The sequence below is a fragment of the Callionymus lyra genome, chromosome 2 (genome assembly GCF_982586985.1).
Source record: "Callionymus lyra chromosome 2, fCalLyr1.hap1.1, whole genome shotgun sequence".
Taxonomy (NCBI): domain Eukaryota; kingdom Metazoa; phylum Chordata; class Actinopteri; order Syngnathiformes; family Callionymidae; genus Callionymus; species Callionymus lyra.
This window is the reverse complement of record NC_141819.1, coordinates 10,225,809-10,247,908: the sequence shown is the minus strand read 5'-3', so window position 1 is coordinate 10,247,908 and position 22,100 is coordinate 10,225,809. Positions and strand designations below refer to the sequence as shown.

Genomic DNA, 22,100 nt, shown 5'->3' with positions numbered 1-22,100 from the left:
ACAAGTTTCACGGCGGCGACAGTTCATTAAGATCTTCTATCTCCAGCACCTCCTTCTCGTCAGAGCCGTGGTGTTGACAGATGGAGCGGGTTATTATAAGACGGCGTCGCTGATGTGATTTACTTCACAGAAATGCTCTCAAAGATTAGAGCTATAATGGAGTCTGTCATATCAACCAGCTTGTCAACATAATTGCCACTTCCAGCTGTAATTACATTCCTCTTCGTTCATTGATATCCAGGCGTGTGCGAGTGTTTCCTGGCGACCCTCGAAGAGAAGGTTCGAGCATTAACCTCATTCTTGACCGTCCATACTTTAGACCTTGAACAGATCTCGCCATCGCTGCTGGACTCTGGCATTGAGACGGATATTTTCTCGAGCTATAACTAGTGATGTGTCGATGAAGCTTCATGAAACAGTGTCATGTTTTTCAGAGGACAGTAAGGGGCACCCTCAGCTTAAAATACAGAGAATCGTGGAGTAATACCATGGTGACTCCTGGAGTAATATTACGATGACTCGTGGAGTAATACTGCGGTGTGTCCTGAAGTAATACTACGGTGTCTCCTGGAGTAATACTACGATGACTCCTAGAGTAATACTACGATGACTCCTGGAGTAATACTACGATGACTCATGGAGTAATACTACGATGACTCCTGGAGTAATACTCTGATGACTCCTGGATTGATACTACAGTGACTCCTGGAGTAATATTACGGTGTGTCCTGAAGTAATACTACGGTGTCTCCTGGAGTAATACTACGGTGACTCCTGGAGTAAATCTACGATGAGTCCTGGAGTAATACTACGATGACTCCTGGAGTAATACTACGGGGACTCATGGAGTAATACTACTATGACTCCTGAAGTAATACTACGATGATTCCTGGAGTAATACTCTGATGACTCCTGGAGTAATACTACGGTGAGTCCTGGAGTAATACTACAGTGATTCCTGGAGTAATACTACGGTGACTACTGGAGTAATACTACGATGACTCTTGGAGTAAAACTACGGTGACTCCTGGAGTAATACCATGATGACTCATGGAGAAATACTACGGTAACTCCTGGAGTAATACTATGATGACTCATGGAGTAATACTATGATGACTCATGGAGTAATACTACGATGACTCATGGAGTAATACTACGATGACTCTTGGAGTAATACCACAGTGACTCCTGGATTAATACTATGATGACTCATGGAGTAATACTAAGGTGTCTCCTGGAGTAATACTACGGTGACTCATGGAGTACTACTACGATGACTTATGGAGTAATACTACGGTGACTCCTGGAGTAATACTACGGTGTCTCCTGGAGTAATACTATGATGACTCATGGAGGAATACTACGATGACTCCTGTGAAGTTGGCTTTAATTTAGTATCTAATTGATAACAGTTTCATATTTTTCAGCTAGACAGTAGGGGGCGCCCTCAACTTAAAAATAATGACTCTTTTTCACGAAGCTTCATCAATACTTGTAGTACATTATCACTTCTCTCCTCTTTTAGGCTAAAGCTATCGACAACAGCTCGGAGCGCCGGCTTCGATGATGTTTAGTTTGTTTTTTTCTCAACCCTCGAATCTTGTTTTGTCAAAACTTTACATGTATCAAAACAAGCCTCTCGCTTAAAAGAAAAAAAAGAAAAAACCGTGGTCTCCATTTCTCCCTTTGTTCTCGTTTACACAGCCTTTGTTTTGACGCCGTCAACACACTCAGGCTCTTCCTCCATTCATGACACCTTTTCACAAAACTGTTTTCCACCTGCCAGAGCGTTATAGTGCGACACGCAGCAGGTTAACAACACCCGTCCTCCCTCCTGTCCCTCGTCCCCTCGTCCCAGACAACCACCCGCCAAAATAAAAACCTCTCAAACACACTCGGAATCTTTCGTCTCCGAGCGACCGTCGAGTTCCTCGCCGTCCTTCCCTGTCCTGGTGCTTCTCCTTGGTTTTACCTCAGACTGAGTTCAAGTGAATAAAAAAAAGTCCAACTCTGGTGTTGTTAAAGTAATTGCCAAGCTGGCACATTCCCAGTTCCTTCTGCGGAGAGACACAGCAGAAGGCGCTTCAGAATGTTAATGGTCACCCTGATCCGGTGAGGACGACGCCGACTTGGCATGTCCTGCCAGTGTGTGTGTGAGTGTGTGTGTGTGTGTGTGTGTGTGTGTGTGCGTCCACTTTAACTACTCCCCGACACGACACGGATTTCTTGTTCCTCCAATCTTCCAATGACCTTCTCTCTTCTGCGGCGCTCTTGTCCTCGTGAGGCTTCGTCCAAATTTGAGATCGCTACACTCCAGACGGCCAAATTGAATCCTGTTAGTGCGGGACGGATACTTTTTAGAGCGTCTATCAATGATCTCATCCTGAAGGTTTATTTTTAGCAGAAGGAAAGAGAATCAGTTAATGGAGGACATTTTGTCCTTTTTCTCGTGACGGGACGGATTTAAGAGTTTTGTGTTTTTGATTGACCTCTTGATCTGGAGGGAATCTTTAGAACATGTTATAATGATATAATAACGTTTTTTTTTTATGTTGTCAGTCAAAACATGCTTTAATAAACGAGTTGGTCAAAGCTGAAGATGAGTTGGCAGAGAGTGCCCTCTAGTGGAAAACGAATGCACTGTTTCATGAATCTGTTAACTAATACTTTTTGATTCCTGGAGTAATACTACGAGAATCATGGAGTAATACTACGCTGACTCCTGGAGTAATGCTGCGAGGCTCGTGAAGTAATACTATGGTAACTCCTGGAGTAATACTACTATGGTTGGGGAGTTATACTACGAGGATCATGGAGTAATACTTCAGTGACTACTGGAGTAATACTACTGGGATCGTGGAGTAGTACTACGAGCATCGTGGAGTAGCACTAAAGAGAATCGTGGAGTAGCACTACGGGGATCATGGAGTAATACTAAGGTGACTCATAGAGTAATACTACGGTGACTCCTGGAGTAATACTAAGATGACTCTTGGAGTAATACTAAGGTGACTCCTGGGGTAATACTAAGGTGACTCCTGGAGTAATACTACGGTGACTCTTGGAGTAATACTACGGTGACTCTTGGAGTAATACTACGGTGACTCTTGGAGTAATACTACGGTGACTCCTGGAGTAATACTATGGTGACTCATGGAATAATGGAGTAATACTACGATGACTCATGGAGTAATACTACGATGACTCCTGGATTAATACTACAATGACTCATGGAGTAATACTACGGTGACTCCTGGAGTAATACTACGGTGACTCCTGGAGTAATACTATGATGACTGATTGAGAAATACTACGGTGACTGATGGAGAAATACTATGATGACTGAAGAAGAAATACTACGAGGATGATTAATCTGTGATGTGGAAGTGGTTGTACTTACACAAATCTGAAGGGAATCATTAGAACTTGTTATAAATATAATAACTTTTTTTTATGTCGTCAAAACATGCTTAAATAAACTAGTCGTCAACTCATCCTCATCTTTGACCAGAGAGTGCCCTCTAGTGGAAAACGAGTGCACTGTTTCATGAAACACATTTCTGTTCACCAATATGTTGTCTTAATTTGTGTAGTACTTTGTATTCAAAGTGACACGTTGGTAAACAAAAATGTTTTTCATTATGTTCAGTGCGAGTTAAAATGGACAGATCAATTAAAAAGTAGCCGCTTCAATCTTCTGGAGTCACCTGGGTGAGCATGAAGCTTGTTGTTACTTGAGGGAGAAGCTCTGAGATGCATAATAATCGTGTCCCTCGATGATGCTAATCATGTTCCATAAATAACGAGAGATGCCTGGATTCTCATCTCACTTATTTGTTCACAATACAAACTGTGATTTAGTGTCGATCCAGCTTCGTATATCAACACAAGATGATTTGTCTCTCACTGTCACTGCCTCTCTCCTCCCATGTGCTCAGTCACTACTTCATGACATCATTTCCTAACTATGTTGCACATGGTTGTGTCAGGAAAGTCAAGCATAACATTATTTTAAATTTAAATTTGTAAAAATCTGAATTGATAACATGAAGGAAAAGTCCAAATAAATTAATAATTTAGTTTGTGTTACAAAGACAAAGTTTGATTTTTACCAAAATAAGAAGATTAAATATTTTTTAGTATGAATAGCACATTACAGACTAACACACAAAAAATATACCAAAAACATAACTAAAAGATATGAATATTTCCAGGCTTATGTTGAAAACTTAAAAGTAATATTACGTTTCCAATATCCCCTGATAACTGATTTGACAGCATTTGAATTGTAGAGTAATACTACAGTGACTCATAAAGTAATGCTACGAGAATCGTGGAGTAATACTACGGCGACTCTTGGAGTAATACGAGAATCGTGGAGTAATACTAAGGTGACTCCTGTAGTAATACTACGAGAATCGTGGAGTAATACTAAGGTGACTCCTGTAGTAATACTACGAGAATCGTGGAGTAATACTATGGTGACTCCTGTAGTAATACTACGAGAATCGTAGAGTAATACTAAGGTGACTCCTGTAGTAATACTACGGTAACACCTGGAGTATGGTCGGGGAGTAATACTACAGGTTTCATGGAGTAATACTACAGTGACTCCTGGAGTAATACTACGGCAACTCCTAGAGTAATACTACAAGAATCCTAGAGTAATACTACGGTGACTCGCAGAGTAATACTATGATGACTTGTGGAGTAATACAACAGTCTTGTGGAGTAATACTACGGTGACTCGTGGAGTAATACTACAGTGACTCGTGGAGTAATACTATGGTGACTCGTGGAGTAATACTAAGGTGACTCCTGGAGTAAGTAAGTAAGTAAGTAATATTTATTTATATAGCGCTTTTCGAGACCAGGGTCACAAAGCGCTTTAACAATCAAAACAATACTCAAAACAGTACATACTTCAAAGATCAAGACAACACCGAGAACAACACAGGAGTTCGAGAAATTCAAGGAAAAGCCTGAACAAATAGAAACGTCTTAAGATGTTTCTTAAAGGAGTCAGTAGACTCCATCAAGCGCAAAGAGAGAGGAAGATGGTTCCAAAGCTTAGGAGCAACAGCCTGAAAAGATTTCTCTCCTCTGGTCCTGAGCCGTGTGCGTGGAACCATAAGTAGATTCTGATCCACAGACCTCAGAGCCCGAGCTGGGGTGTAAGGCTGGATCAGATCAGTGATGTAAGGAGGAGCCTGACCATGAATAGCTCTGAAAGTAAGAACCAGAATTTTAAAGTTGATCCTGAAAGAAACTGGAAGCCAGTGAAGAGTTTTAAGGATCGGAGAAATGTGAGTTCTTCTACTTGAGCGGGTCAGAATTCTCGCTGCAGAGTTCTGAATCAACTGCAGGCGAGACAGATCCTTCTTGTTAAGACATGAAAACAAACTGTTACAATAGTCCAGACGAGAAGAAACAAACACATGGATTACAAGCTCCAGATCATGTTGTGACAACATTTTCCTAAGTTTAGAGATTTTTCTCAGTTGAAGGAAACAGTTTCTGGTCAGTTTTCTGCAGCGTCAAACAAGAGACATGTCTTTATCAAATACAACACCCAGGTTTCTCAGGCTCAGTTTGACAGACTGACCTAAGTCACCCAAGTACTGACTCAACCCTGGAGATAAACAGTAATACTATGATGTCTCATTGAGTAATACTACAAGGACGACTGATCTGTGATCTTGGCTATAATTTAGTATTTAATTGAAGTGGGTGTACTTGAACAAATATTTTGGTCTAATCACTGGAATAGCTTTACTGTCATGGGGTTTGGTTGGAAGTTTTTAAGTGGAGACAGAACCCTCTAGTGGCTATATAGCGCAACTGCGATAGAAATATGGCAAATTGAGATCATAGATCACATCGACTCCACTGATGCCTTCTATCAGTAATAAATGTTAAGTGTTTTGTCATTAGTTAGCAGCTCACCTCACTTTAGCTACACTTTCTTCTCAGGTCTGACTCCTCATCTAGTCTTCTTATCCAACTGTCAGCGGGATAGAAGAATTAAAAATATACATTAGGCAGTGAAAGAGTTGGTCCAGCTTAAAAACAACTTACCAAACAAAAAACACTTCTAGCTAATCTTATTTCGCATTCTTCAAGCGTCTCCGGGTTTTCTTTTAGTTCTGCACAAACACTTGTTAAACAATTCATCACGACTTGAGAAAACGGTTTAAAAGAAAAAAAACAACCGGTGATTAATAACAAGACGACAAAACTGGCGACTAGCAACCCACTTTAATACCTATGAAATCTGAGCATATTGGACTTTCACAGCGATGAGTTTGTTATGCCAGGGAAGGAGGAGGAAAAAAAAAAAGACTTCACATTTACAAATTGGTATCACATTACAAAGATCATGTGATGATGCGTACAGGTGAGGTTGAAAAATTCAGTTCATCAGTAGTTCAGGCCGAGAGCACGGAAATGAAGCTGAATTTAAAAAATAAGTCCAAGAATTAAAAAAAGAAGTTTGTCTGCCGACTTCCAAAAATTGATAAAAGACGATGTTAATAATATACAATATAGATTTTATACAAAGTATTTCAATTTTTTTTTTTACTTGAGGGTTCCTACATTTTCAGAGTGGGGGCTTTTCTTTTTGAAGATTTATACTTATAAGTGTTTTGTGTCAATATATATAAGAGAAAGATGTAGGAACCCTGAGAGACTCCATTCTGGCAATAATACACACCTCATCCCTTTTACCACGTGACCTTAATCCACAGGGACTTCTAATCTTTTCGCATTCAATACATTTCTCTAGAACAGTTTTCTCATCCAGAATATGACGCTTAAATACTGACTTCCCGCTACGACGCACTCTGAAGCGTGTTCACCTCTTGCGATCTGACAAATATACAACTTGACGTTTCCCCCGTGAATGATCGGGACACTCGTGCGTCCGAAAGTGTCGAAAAATAGATTCTGCTGGTTGGAAAATCAAATACACCAGACTGGTAGTAATAAGTTAAAAAGGAGTGTGCTGCTGAGAGAGTAGAAGCAACGAGGTAAAGAGTTGATATCGCTCCGGTGTGTTCGTATTAACAGAGGAAAACACACGCCGCAGTTTTCGTGAAATCATAGAGCAAAACCCATAAACATAGCAGAGACTATGGTACCACCGCAAGAACATCATTGGGAAATTAAAAAAAAAGGGAACATGCATTTCATAGGTCATGTGTCCCTCCACGAGCTGGTTGTGTCCATGATGTCCGTCCTCTAGCAAAGGAGAGCGTTTTTTTTAATACAGGGCTTCGGGGCCGTTGTCCTGAGGGAAGTGTGCGTTGAGAAGCGTCTCCATGTACGAGACGTAGCTGTTGCTCGGCGTGTAGCCGTCGGACAGGTGCTGCAGGGGCGGCGGCGGCGGGGACGGCGCCGACAGGAGGGGGTCGGAGTTCAACCTGGCCTCGAAAGGGACCGTCTGGGGGGTGAGGGTGGGGTCGGACAACAGGTTCGACCGCATCAGAGGGTCGGCGGCGTTCGTGTCCATCGGAGTCGCCGTCTCCGTCTGAAGGCTGTGGGCGGCTGCCGGTAGGGGGTCGCGGGGGGCGAGCGGCGGCTCGCTGCGAAGTTCTGTCGGAGTCGCGCTCGTCGGGGCCGGGGTCGGAGGTTTGGGGTCCTTGGACGCCGGGGTTTTCCGGGTGGGATTGGAGGGCAGGCGCCGTCGCTTGGCTGCTTTGGCCTCCTCCTCGTCTCGGGGGGCGTCATCCTTGCGAACCGGGATGTCCTGAGGAGAGTGAGGCATAATTTACTACTTGTGCAGACGACAGAAAAACCGATCAAGTCCTATGTCTTTGTTTTTCTATTGGAAAATGTTTTGGTTTTGTTTAGTTTTCTAGCAATGACACCATCATTCAAGAAGAATGGACGAAAAGTCAGGTTTAAGGTTTAAAGACGTCACTGACAAAAAAAGCAAGAAAATGCACTGAATTAGGGAATTTTATTTATTCCATAGTTCCATTTAGTACATGTGATTAATGTGACCGAATTCACAAAGCAACTTTAAACAATGCTCGACACATCTCATAATTATAGAGCATGCATTTATTTTAACAAAAGCATTATAGATAGATACTGTATTGATACTGTGCCGGTACAGTCCCTGTTACTCAATACCGACACCTGCTGGATTGTTTAGGCTATTGCATGCAATGACACTCAAACACACAGTGTTGCAAAATAGGTAAGTTAGTAAGTAAGTAAGTAATTTGTATTTATAGAGCGCTTTTCCAGACCAGGGTCACAAAGCGCTTAAACAATCAAAACAATATTCAATAAAATATATATTTTAAAGATCAAGATAAAACTGAGAACAACACAGGAGTTCCAGAAAATCAAGGAAAAGCCTGAACAAATAAAAATGTCTTAAGATGTTTCTTGAAGGAGTCAGTAGATCCATCAAGCGCAAAGAGAGAGGAAGATCCTTCCAAAGCTTCGGTTCACTCATGTTCATGTTGGCGTTTGTTCCAACGTCAAGCTTGGCTCGATATTGCCTAAGCATAGATGTTGTGCTTTTATTAGTGTCGCTTAGTTCCACGCAGCAAATGCGGCATTTAAACTATAGAATATTGAAATTGGAATTTTCCTTCGCTATAACTCATACTATTTAGATCAAATGTAATCTTAATAAAATGCCTTGTTTGCAGAAACAAGATAATCGCACGCCACAGATGTTTTCTTTACCTTTGCCGATTCTATTATTCCTTTCTGTCTGGTTGAACGACTGTTTCGACGGAGCCGCTTCTTATCAGATCCGTTTTCTTTTAAACACAGTGTGTCGCAGTCGCTGCAGAGCGACGCAACAGCTGTATCGGTCACATGACTTTTCTTAAAGCGATACAGTCAACGCAACAAGAACTCGCTCTATGAACCTGATGCATGGAACGATGCACGGGTGCTGCTTGACCCCTCATTATATATATATATATATATATATATATATACACACTGTATATGTATGTGTCGATGAAGCTTCATGAAACAGTGTCCTTTCCTGAGTCCACTAGATAGGTATTCTATTGAAACCTCACATTATTTTAAAGCTGAGGGCGCCCCCTACTGTCTTCTGAACAATATCACACTGCTTCATGAAGCTTAAATACCCCTCACTAATATATAGATTTAAAAGGAAAAAATAGACATATATTATATACATTTATCAATAATTTGAAGTTTAGAATAGTCTAAGAATACACCATCTTTTTCACATTCTTTGATTCATTTGACTCCCTATTTCCACAGAGAGTTTTTTTTATTACATATATATGAAATCGAACTAAATAAACCAGACAAAATCATGTGTGTGCAAAAAACAAAATGAAAATGATATTGTTTTTAAGTTTCCAGCTTGTTTACATTGTGGCACGTCTGATAATGTTGTCAACTTTATATTCATTGAAGTGTTTGTAGCACGTCAGTGAATGACCGACTCACAATTCTTGTTTGACTTCAAAGCAGCTGCTTTTCAGTGTTTAATGTCAGATTTGAGGCAACAATTCTTAAAACTAGGAATGGGGGGAGGGGGGGGAGAAGTTTGGAGATACTCACCAGGCGATCCCGGACCCTCTTAGGCAGGGTCTGATCTAGATGATGGATCTCAGATGGTTTTAATATCAGCTGGCGTTTGTCCAGAAACTCCACCTGGGTTGAAAAAAAAGAAAAACATTTGTTCATATTTTTCACTGAAATGTAATCTAACCATGTTCATGCTTTTTAAAAAAGGCAAGGTACAATGTTCTAGTTGCTAAAAACTAAAGAATCATTGGAGCCACTCCTTCTATCAGCGTCCTCCTGCGACACCAAAAGTGCATTTATTCTCCTGTAAGCAGCGCCGACGCTCGCGTGTTGGTGCCACGGCGTATCAAACTGTTCAGCGAGTCTGCAGGGGCAGCAGCTCTTCACACGCTGATAAATATCAGACGAGGGGAGTTCGAGTGCCGAGCGGCGGAGCTGTTAGACAAAGCCGCCTGTCTGCGAGAGTTCACGGGTTCAAGTATATTCAGCGCATCAAAAGCAGGAGCGACTCCAGAAAAGCGTCTTAACACCGACTCAAGACTAAACGCTTTTGCTACGTGAGGCATGTTTTTTTCACCCCCGGACGCCTTCGCATTTATGCCTTTGTGCGTTATGTTAAACCTCGACGGACGAGGACGACGCTCTTGTCAATACCTGATAGGAGGTGTGCGTGTGCAGCCTGACGTAAGAAGCGTTGATCATTTGACCTTCGGCCGTGCTGACGATGATCAGCTCGCCGGTGTCGGGAGGATCGCTGCCCAGGCAGTCGTGACTCTGGAGCAAAGAAGAAAAACATTTCAATGTGAGTGAAGTACAGTAACAGAGTTAGTTGTGAGTCGGACAGGGAGATTTTTAAATAAAACATTGAATATTTTTCAGGAGGTCTCCTTCGGGAAATTGTTTTTTCCAAATTATCCACAGCAAATACAGCAATTTTTCATAAAAAATAATCAAAATAAAATAAAATATGAACAGGAACAAAGAAAGAAAGAGAAAGAAAGAACAAGATGATACAATCTAAGTCTAAAGATAAAGAACATAAATCAAAGAAATATAACAAAGACAAAGGACACAAAGACTAACATAGAACAGAACATCATTATGCTTTTACTCCACTCCTGCCCCCAAACTCAGAATTGTACAATTTAATAGCCCGAGGAATAATGAATTGCTGTTGAACTTGACCCAGAGACGACACAAGGGATACCCCAAACGCATTTGTTGTTAGGACTTCGGGTAACAATGACCCTGAGATAACACAACGTTTAAAATTTAAAAGTAAGTAAGTAAGTAATATTTATTTATATAGCGCTTTTCCAGACCAGGGTCACAAAGCGCTTAAACAATCAAAACAATATTCAAAAAAGTATATACTTTAAAGATCAAGATAAAACTGATAACACAACAGGAGTTCCAGAAAATCAAGGAAAAGCCTGAACAAATAGAAACGTCTTAAGATGTTTCTTAAAGGAGTAAGTAGATCCATCAAGCGCAAAGAGAGAGGAAGATCTTTCCAAAGCTTAGGAGCAACAGCCTGAAAAGATTTCTCTCCTCTGGTCCAGAAGCGTGTTCAGGAACCATAAGTAGATTCTGATCCACAGACCTCAGAGCCCGAGCTGGGGTGTAAGGCTGGATCAGATCACTGATGTAAGGAGGAGCCTGACCATGAATAGATCTGAAAGTAAGAACCAGAATTTTAAAGTTGATTCTGAAAGAAACTGGAAGCCAGTGAAGAGTTTTAAGGATCGGAGAAATGTGAGTTCTTCTACTAGAGCGAGTCAGAATTCTCGCTGCAGAGTTTTGAATCAACTGCAGGCGAGACAGATCCTTCTTGTTAAGACATGAAAACAAACTGTTACAATAGTCCAGACGAGAAGAAACAAACGCAAAAAAGCTTAATTTCTTTGAGCAAATACTATAATTATCATTGTTCATTGTTGCGTTTAAGGGACTCACCACGACATTCTCCGGATACACGTTGTCACAATACGAGCCGTCGTCAAAGTTGACTTCGTAAAACGTTTGTGTGGCCACGCCGATGATGTCGCACAGGTGGTACCAGCCGTCGGCGCTGCGTCCGATCACGCGTTGCCCCAGTTCCAAAGTTGGAGAGCTTTTGGAGGATGCTCGAGGCTGATGGGAAGAGGGACGGGTCGGTGTTACACAATTCATTTAAACATTTATATCATTTTCTAAGGATAACGACAGGGAAGATACAAATTAAATTGATCATCAATTTCTTAGATATAGGTTGTAGATTAAAAAACATCATCCTATCTTCATAATTGCAATACACTTCAAATACTCTTCATTTATAACTGCAATATGCAATTAATAATATAATATAAATAGGGATGATAGTCTTGCCAACCTTTGACGCTCCTCTTTTATGCTTGTGACAGGTGATGGACACCAGGAAGGGCCAGTCGGCCGGCCTCATCGTCACGCCTGCGATCTGAGCGCAGGTGACGTGGAAGGACGTGGAGCACTTGTCCTGCGAACACTGGATACATGCGCCTTCGTTCTGCTCTTTGCTCTTGCCATGGCAGAAGGCACACATCTGCAAATAAACACAGTTTAATTACTGAATTTCCAAGAAAAAAAAAGTGTTTTAAACACTCCAGAGGAGCAGTTTTTCTTAATGTTACAAATAAGTTTAAAAAATAAATTAACATTTGAAATTTGTTGATTGAATGAGTTTATATATAACCTCTAATGAGGTTTTGTCGTCTTACATCAACGCTGCATAAACAAGCAAGACAGATTATACTCTTACTCTTGCTATCCATAATGCAAACATTTAATTTCACCTTCTGCGTGTGAAAACTTTGCCACTGACACCGATTTTAAAACACTTTTCTTGCTTTAAAACCTTCACTGCAAGCGTCTCTGACTAATAGCATTTGTATCCATCTATCTATCAATGAGTTGTGAAAAGGTGAGAAGATTCAACTCTGACACAACTTAGACGCAAACACTGACCAACTTTTCATACGAGACGCAAACAGAAGAGACAAATTGGTGACATTATTTGCAGATGTGTCGCGATAAAACCCGCGTCACATGCAAGATCACCGCTCCTCTGGTAGAGTAAACACGTCCCAGGGAAGGAGAAACGAATAATGACAACAAAGACGAGCCGCACTCAAAGACGAGGCAGCGGCGGGGAAATTGCCTCCTGCAAGCGGGATCGATGTAGTTCATTTCCCACAGTGAGAGATGACAGTTGATTATTCTGCCATTCCCTCAGCACATTCGCTTCCCTCAACATCTTGCAAACACACCATCCATATATCACCGGAGCACGGAAGACACAAAGAAATGCACATCTAAGCGAACGAGGCCTCCTGAACTCAAGTACGTGAATGTACAACTGTTTATTTGTCTTGGTAGATCACATACTTTCTCAAGGTTGTACCCGTTGTTTAAATAAAAACTCACCAGTCCCTTGCGCGTTTGTGGAACTTCGCTCACATCCACAGGTTCTCGCTCGATGGCGTTGACAAAGCGAGCTTCAGGCACAGCGATGGCACAGATCACGTGGACCCACCTGGTGGAAAAAAACAAGACACACATTCGTTTGTATTTCTTAACCTGAATAAACATGATGAGAGCTTGTTCAGTCGCATCTCAGAAACACATATTAGACAGCACAGAATAGGATTTAGGAGAGTTTTCTAACTGTCATTTTTAGTTCTAAGACAGTGGTCACCAAAAGTTGGTGATTCCTGGTCTAAGAGATCGCTCTCCTTTTCAATTGCTGAACAAATAAGAGATAAATTCATGAGCGTTGAGGATATTTTTCTTTATTTTCACAGTGCTTTTCTTGTGTTTCAGTTTTGGTTCTCAAGTGTCTTTAATGCACTTAAAGAAAAAATAGGATTTTATTTAGATTAATGCATTGCAATTTCTCAAAAAACTATTATCTTGACAGCTTAAACGCAAAATGAAAATTCATACTTCATTTGAAACATAAGCCTTCAAAAGTCTTGTTGTGACGAAAAAACGCAAAACTATGGTTATTGTTTACAACAGATTACTTCATATATTGCATGCAAAAAAGTCAAACTCAGATGCCAGTTTACAAACTACGATTTTGGAAGCACAATTTCAAACTTTATTACTAACTCCAAGTTAATATTTTTGTTCTTTTATTAATCATAAATACTACCAAATGAAAGATAGATTTTTAGCTGGTGTTGTTGCTGGTGTGATATTCACGCCACATTAACAAACAACACTCTTAACCCTTGTGTTATCTCAGGGTCAAGGTGACCCAGAGGCCTGTAAACAAATGTATTTGAGGTATCCTTTGGGTGTTAAACTTGCTGTGTTCCTGGAATGAAATTGAATGAAATATTTTCGATCTCAAGAAAGAATAAAATCCGACAAAACCTTGCATGCATTGGGAAGGGGAATCCACATTTTTTCATAAGCAATTTAATAATTTTAATCACACCGACGATTATAGAGTTGTCGATCTGAGAAGACTATGAAACTCGTGACTTCGTGGGCAGTCCTACTGCAGAAGAGCAGCGTGCTACCATAAAGACTGTAAAATGAACTGGCTTAAGATAAGGTTGGACTTAGAATGAGGTGTTTGTCACAAACCTGTCATCTGTTGTCCTCTTGAGCGCTCCACCTCTTAAATTGCAGAGACAGCACGCCTGCAGTTCACATGAAGCAGAAACAAGATTCCGTTTGTTATGACTTGTATAAGCATTTATTATCGAATGATTGCTTCTACACACCACTGTCCAGGCTGCTGCTGTACATCTGGTACACGTCCACTGCTCGCTGACTGAATCCGATTTGACGCCATAACAACCTGACGTAACGAACACAGTTGTGTGAATGAGTCGATCCATAATTCTAATATTGTCTATAAAAGCACTTGGATCAGAGGAAACACGTTCCCCTTCAGACATTTTCTGAGAACTCCCTGTGTTAGTTTCTCGCTTAAATCATCCTATAGTCTGATGTTTGCCTCACAAAGAAGCTAAATGGACTGTGATGCCGCTGATGTTGACAGCTGTTCTTTCTGCTTCACAAACTCAAATCAATATTCCGCTGCTTCCTCAGTTGAGCCCAGGACATTCCAAGAAGACTATTAAACTGGAGCTCCTTAAGTGAGGGGTTTATGAGGCATCTGTGTGCACGTGTGCAAAACACTTGGGATGTGAAAGTTGAGACATAGTTTAGGCCAAGAGTTTTTTTATATATATCTGCAACATCATCTTGAAAATAATTCTCACTTTTGTTGTAATACTTTGGTTGTTACACAAAGAAAATCAATTAAAAGATCATTGAATTTCATACCCTTATTATCATCAAATGACTGACTTAAACCCAACACATCTACGTCTCAAAGCCTTTAAAGTATCAGGATTTATTAGTATACGCAACTGCAGTTATGTCAAACATATATACATAAGAGATGTTTCATACTTACTGGCATGAACCTGCATTTGACAAGAGGAGCAACACAGCAGAACACTGCAGCCGTCCTCTCCGATGTGATGGTTGGTGGGCGGCGGCTCGCTGTTGCCGGCACTGAAGCACATCTCAGGAACCAGCGGACGAGTTTGGCTGCCGTGACGGGGGATGGAATGCCACTGACCCTCATCCTTAAAGGGCTTTAACGACAGTTATGGCAAGAATTAAACATCTACAATCAAAAGTTTGAAAAACAGTAGCTTGAAAAAGTCTTTGATTCTTGTTTCAAGTAAGAATTGTTTGATAGAGTACACTGTATTTGAGTCAAATTTACCTGAGAAAGTCTAGAAAAATATCTTACTAGAAGACATTGAAAGAAAAACTGACCCCTATGTTGCAAAAAAGAAGAGGCCAATAGTTCGAGAAAACAAGCTTTAGTTTCCCTTGGCTGCATTTCTTCATAAACAAGTAATTAAGGTTTAATTTCTGTCCAGATACAAGTTATATTCTGGATTTTTTAGGTGAATTTGGCTCAAAATTAAACCAAATAAAACATTTTAACAATTTTTTTAACTTAAAATAAAACATAAACACTCAGTTTTTTTAGTGCAACAGTCGCACAACTGTGTCTGTGTTTAGTATATTTAAAGAGTATTTTTGTCACATTAGACATTGACAAAAGCTACTTCATACCTTAATAGAACAGAAGAGCGAACAGACAGCGCAGTACGGCTGGAGCGCAGCCACTGCAGCGTTGTAGGATTTCTCCGTCACCCAGTCTGGTAAATGATTCTGCCAGAGATGCTCCTGCTTCTTCATGTCACTCTCCAGCGACAGCTCTGTGTAAAACAAAGAAGACTTCATTAAAAAAAAACAATTACTAAAATGCGTTTGATTTTTAAAAACACACAGATTTCCAATTATTTTACTGAACCAAACTTCTGATATAATTGGCTGGAGAACACGAGGATGAAGCGTCAACAACTCCCTCTTCTGCCTCCACAATCAATTCTGCTACAAAGCCACTGATCCAGATCATTGTTAAACCTCGAAAGAAAGCAGAAGGATCTTTACACAAGCCTCCCCGCTTCTCCCACCACCATCCAAAGCTTTCTCCTTGTCTCCCATCAAACCTATCTGAAGGACAAGCCTCAAGTTTGGTCCCCTGCCTTGGACTTAAAGTGACTTTGAAAGCAGGTAATTGGACGTCATGATCCCCCGGATCAATACGTGTCCGTCAGAAATGAAAAGAAAAAGACGGCAGGGGCGGGTGGGAAGCTTTACAGTCTTGATTTCATTATTCCACCGGGAGCTTTCCTTCTGGTTTGGCTCGTCCTCAGGGTCCAACTGAACAAAAAATCTATTTTTTTTAATTAAATTAAAATTAAACTAAATTAAATGGTGTGTCAAGGGGTAGAAATTGTTAATTTCTTCGAAACATTAACTACTAATTTGATTTTTAAGTTTGGGTTAAGAACAAATTCATATCTTGTGTTACAAATGAAGTTCTTGAAACATATTCTGAAAATACTTGAAACTTGAAAGGAGCCATACCTCTTTCGCTGTCTGGTTCCTGCTTCACGATGGACAGAGGGGACCTCATTGGCGGCTTGCTGAGGGGGTGGCGACGACTCTTTTTGACTTCCGTTGGCATCTTGATCTTAGAAAAGCACGGCTGTGAAGAACAAAATATCTTGATTCACTCTTTTCAGTCAACGAATCGCACCGAGAGCCAAAGTTTACCTGCTTTTATTTTTGATGCTCTGCTCAAAGACATTTTTTCTGTGTTGATTTGAATTTCTTCTGAACTATTTTTACTAGATGATATAATTTGTTATGTTTCCTTTTATCCTTCCTTTCATTTATATTCTATGTTTTTGTTTTCTGAGTTAATTAAAAGAAAAAAGTTTTTTGTTTATTTTGACATCCCATCAAATAGAGAACATTCTAATTTGTCTTTTCACTTATATTTCAGACGCATACTATTGTATTTACTGCATTTGGTTTTTGAACTAAAAACCCAGAGCCCGGTGCTTTATATCTGCTGAACTAACTTGCCTGTCCAGGAAACTGACAGAAAATCAATTCAAGTCTCAATCCCATTCCGAGTGTCAGTGCAGAAGCAGCGGCGCACTTGCGCGGCATAATGGAGTCTGACACAATAACCCGTCACAAATCAAAGGACAAATCTAATCGACTTTCCGTCTCCTGGTCAAGGACTACTTTACCTGTGTGGCGGCCATGTCGGGCTTGTTGTCGGACGTATCGGGTGTGACGTGTACGGCGGGATTCGACTCATCTTCCTTGCCGACGCTGAAATCAGCGGTCGCAAACTTCTCAAACGCCTCTTGAAATCCTGCCGTCATTGCTGACTCGGTCACATTTTCAGGCTCGAGGTCCCAGTCCAGGCCTGGTTAAGAAAAACTTAGATCAGACAAGAAAAAGATTCCGCAATAAAACATGACTACACGACAGTTCTTTTAACATTCATCGTTATCAAGGTTCATTTTAAATATATTCCAAAATAAAAAAGAAGACATGAAATGATTCCTCACTGTCAAAGGTAAGTGGCTTGTGAGCCATGGCCGCAGCCTCCGCCTTCTTCTTCTCCTCCAGCTCCATGGCCTGGAGGGTCAACAGGGCCTCTCTCGCAAGTCGCTCCTCTCGCTCTCGCCGGCGCTGGGCTTCACGCTCCTCCACCTGACGCTGGTACTCGGCGGCGTCCAGCGCGATGCCCTCCTCTGCCAGGACCTTCACTTCATCCAGCTTCAGGCGACGGAACAGCTTCATTTTGTGCATCGCTCTGCGCGACAGGAAAAGTGTCTCAATATGACTTTTCTTTGCATAATAAAGCAGAGAACAATCAATATTAGATTACAAATACTAATTTCATTATAGTTTTATAGAAGCGTTGTTCTTTCTGCTTCGAAAGTAAACCGCAAACTGTTTCTTTTTTAAAGGGTTAAATCCTGAATTTAAGCATTTTGCCGGAATTTACTTATCTTGTATAGAAACTCTGTTCAAACCTCTAACAATAATTTAATATAAATCATGTGGGAATCTAAATCATAGACTGTTACTGTCCAATACATTAGGCTATTTGGATTTACACGTGGAATACAAAAGACTGGTTATTCATGATAGAAATCATAAAGTGTTTCTTTTTTTCCTACCAGTTCTGACATAAACTGTAGTACATGGGCAGAAAAGAAAATGGGGAAATTTAGGTGCTTTGTATTCTTCAACTTTTTGAAAATCTTTATTTATAATACATCCAAATATATTTCAAAATAGTCCAGTAAGTGCCCTCATGTAGGCAAAAATTTTGCCTCAAAATAATACAGAAATAATAACTCGTATGTTACCATGGAAACATTTTTATAACATGTTTTTTTGGATTCCTTTCAAAATAATTTTGAAAATAAGCTTGTTTTTTCTCTAATTTTAACCATCTTTTTTGTGTCCTGCTCCTGGACTAAAATAACCTCAATGACACCTGCATATCATCATTTACCTCTGGAGGAGCTTAGCCCTGTGCGTGACACGATTCTCCCTCCAGAGCTCCAGCTCTGGGCTGCTGAGCTCGGTGGACCTCAGGTGGTCCAACACCGTGATGTCTTTTCCCTGCTTCCACAGATCATAGCGATCTGGCTGTAGACATCGCACAAACACGTCCATGGATATCTTCACCATGTCCTTGCGGCACGAGCACTGGAGGACAAAAAAAACAGACTAGCATTAATCATAGTGTTAGTAACACTTTATCTTTAAAACCGTTTTGTCAAAACGTATCTTTCCAAAATTTTCATTTTCAGGCGCAAAATAAAGATAATTTAATCAACTTTTTGATCTTCAACATTCTGTTCACATGATTAAATGTTGAAGATGTATGAATATGTAACAGAAAAGCGTGTTTCAATCTGAAATACACCCCAAAAGCTCTACATATACTCACTATGTCATCATCTTTCTCTCAAGCATTCTTTATTTCACACACTGTTGTCTGGTCCATTACGCTCCTGCACTCATCTATCCATGTGTCCGACCATAAGATTCTATACAATATCTACGCTCGTACATTCTGCTGGTTGTAGCCACATGCTTAATAAAAATCAAGTTGTAAAAAAATAATAAGTAAAAGTGAAAATTTAAAAGGATCATTTAAAAACAAAAATACAGATTGCATAATACAGATTATGACAAGGTGCAGATCGTTTATGACAGATGCATTGTTGATAAAAAGACTTGAAACTTTAGAGCTTGTTTTTGGTAAGACGGTACAACCAGCTGTACACACCTTAAACATTTTAATTCCTTTCAATATTAATGAATATATAATTTTAAAAAATGAATCCCTAAAACAAGTAAAATGGTTTATTTGCTGGTTATATGGCTGTGATTTTTGCTTCATGTCCGCATTCAGTTGATAAAAGTATTGAGAAGGATGTATTTAAAGTAATTTTAATGTATTTACTTGTGGTTTTTGACTTGACTTATAAGAAATATAATTGAAAATATCCTGACAAATGAAAGTTTCTGAAGGAAGTGTATTATATTGTGTTCTGCTCAACATGTTACCAAATGAGTGACGTTCCTCATAATGCAGGTTTGTTTTTTTTTAGCTTGTTCTGGCTGGAAAATGGGATTTAACACAAGATATAAAAATGAATTAAACTGGGCGATCGCACTACTAATGGAGTTTCTATTAAAGCAGTCTGCAGATAAATCCGGCATTAATACTGAATATTCTGTGCTAAAATGTATACATATTTACATTGTTTTATCGCTTATTTAATACCATATTGGATAACTGGAGAGTCGAAAAAGATAAATAAATATTTCACCCACCACTGGCCTAACGATGATGAAACTTATAATAATATTGGTAAATATAATCATTAATACATGGCTCTAATAACTGATCGTTGGTAAAACATTTCATCCGTGATAAACGTTATGTGACTGAAGGCGAAAGGTGAATCTTCCCCGGTGTGAGTTTGGGGTAAAGAAAATGTACAGACAGTACAATATATCACCACATCGAGTGGCACCGCAAACAAAGAGACTCGTCCAACACACTTCATAGATGAGAAAAAAAATGGTGCAATTTAGTCGGGGAACAGGGGAGATGATTTCTGCTCCCGTTTCTGACAGGAAAATCCATCGCGACGCTTGAGGACACAACTGCAAAGTGTGACTGAGCGCCAAATATACAACAGTAAGCCATTGCAGACCAAGTAGCGCTTGGTAAAGTGTCAGTGACAGAGCCATGAAAATACGTTTAAATAGTATGGTTTGTTCTTATTTAAATTGATGTCACGATTGTTTGGAAATAAATTATTCAGTACAAGAGATAATGAAAACTAATGTTACTATTGTTATTGTTACACGTTTTAAACAAGTTATGGAAGCAAATGCAACTGCAAACAAAAGTGTTTTTAAGACTTGAACCTCAAAAACCGAACTGGAGTCCAGCTCTAAGCAGAAGTGACGGTAGCTTCAAAGTTTCACTGCTGGTAGTGTTGGGTTTGTGTGTCAAACGAATGAGTCAGATGTTTCGCTGCTTGTATTCCAGAGGAGTCGAACATGATGTATGCCTACCCTTATTCTCTCGTTGCCATTGTTGAGAACTGGCAGCCACCAGCAGTGACAAATTCAATACCGAGTCCCATCATTCACCGCCTTGTTTGGGGCTTTCAGAAAGCGTCGGCAGCAGCCCGAGGAGTGAACACATGACTGCTTGAGCCAAAGTCAAGAAGGGAAGAGACTACAAAGAGGGGTCTGCATGGCTCCAATTTGGAAACTCAAGTATTCAACCATGAAATTGCTTAATAATGATATACTATTATATAAAAAAATATATATTTTTGTAAGCACAGCTTTGTAAACAGTCGGAATATACGATCATAGAGATTGAGATGTTGTAACCATGTGTTTGTAGTAAAACTATTCCACATTCTGAAAGTGCCACAGAAAATGATCACATATTCATTCAAAATTATATTTTTTTCTCCCCCAATTTGAATTATATTTATGATTATGTCCTTGACAGTAAAGTATATATTTTTTTAAATAAAAGTATAGTTTTTTTATATAAAAATCATTATCAATTCCAGTCCTGCCCTGTGAATAACCGCACTGTGGCACCAACATGATCTGGATACTACAAAGACACAGTTTCTTTAAGTGACATCACAGATTGCGTAATTTATTTGTAGTAAATATTGTGAGAGCTTCCAATGCAGACATTAGACTGGAAGTGATCGCGATATTTACCTGGAGTGTTTCCTGTCTGTGTAGCTTTTTAGACTTTTAACTTGTACTACAAACAATCTTGAATCATAAATTTGTTTAAGTTATTCTGGAACAATTCCTCATGTCTAGGCTTCAACAGAATATGGACGTTAAAGACAACAGTATGGAGGTATTTCGATGTTTTTAAGTGTCTTTTTGGACGAAGATGAAGACGAGGACAACTGAACTCCAGTCGCTACATTAAAATAAACGAACATTTTTGTCTAAAACTCTAAAATTTGTCTAAAATAAAAGAACAGGTTACTCTGAAAATAATCCCAACCCTTGGTCGACATGAGGTTGAAAACTATATAACATAAAAACCTAATAACTTAAAAGATTGGAAATAAATATATAACGTTATGTCTCATTTGCTTCCAGTTTGTTACAGGGTTGTAAAGATGAATAAATCTGATTTATAGCGACCAATAAAGAAAGAAATGTCTCCTCCGGTGGATCAATAAAGTATCTATCCATCCTGCCATCCATCTATCTATAAAAAGAAAATAATTTGAACTTTAAGGGTTTTAAAAAACTATAATAAGTTCAATGCAACTTAAAATGAAATTGACACTTGCTCTTTACATTAATTTAATTAAAATATGATTTGCTTAATATTTTACACACCAAATATTTCCAAAAATACTTTGAATAAAGTTGATTAAAGATAATCTGTAGCTATAATGTTATCAAAACATCAGTGGGACTGTTGTAATACCAGCGCAGCCGTGTTCAAGTGCATAAGACAAGAGCGGTGGTGATGCTCCCCGGGGGCTTCAGCTGAGTGGTGGGGACGCCTACTCAGCCAGGGCAACTGGTTTTTAAATTACTAG

At 39.7% G+C, this 22,100-nt stretch overlaps 1 protein-coding gene across 1 annotated transcript in view; it reads right to left on the bottom strand.

Moving 5' to 3' along the window:
• Positions 1 to 6,243: 6,243 nt before the first annotated feature.
• kdm4b (lysine (K)-specific demethylase 4B) overlaps positions 6,244 to 22,100 on the bottom strand; it is a 31,413-nt gene continuing 15,556 nt past the window's right edge. The window contains exons 9-22 of the mRNA XM_087783485.1: positions 18,488 to 18,684; positions 17,529 to 17,776; positions 17,202 to 17,383; positions 16,528 to 16,648; positions 15,667 to 15,812; positions 14,990 to 15,173; positions 14,289 to 14,365; positions 14,149 to 14,204; positions 12,979 to 13,087; positions 11,909 to 12,097; positions 11,494 to 11,670; positions 10,192 to 10,311; positions 9,571 to 9,663; positions 6,244 to 7,750 (exon numbers count right to left, since the gene is read on the bottom strand). Of these exons, the coding sequence (XP_087639611.1) occupies positions 7,265 to 7,750; positions 9,571 to 9,663; positions 10,192 to 10,311; positions 11,494 to 11,670; positions 11,909 to 12,097; positions 12,979 to 13,087; positions 14,149 to 14,204; positions 14,289 to 14,365; positions 14,990 to 15,173; positions 15,667 to 15,812; positions 16,528 to 16,648; positions 17,202 to 17,383; positions 17,529 to 17,776; positions 18,488 to 18,684 (2,385 nt within the window). The 3' untranslated portion in view covers positions 6,244 to 7,264. The remainder of the gene's footprint in view (positions 7,751 to 9,570; positions 9,664 to 10,191; positions 10,312 to 11,493; positions 11,671 to 11,908; positions 12,098 to 12,978; positions 13,088 to 14,148; positions 14,205 to 14,288; positions 14,366 to 14,989; positions 15,174 to 15,666; positions 15,813 to 16,527; positions 16,649 to 17,201; positions 17,384 to 17,528; positions 17,777 to 18,487; positions 18,685 to 22,100) is intronic.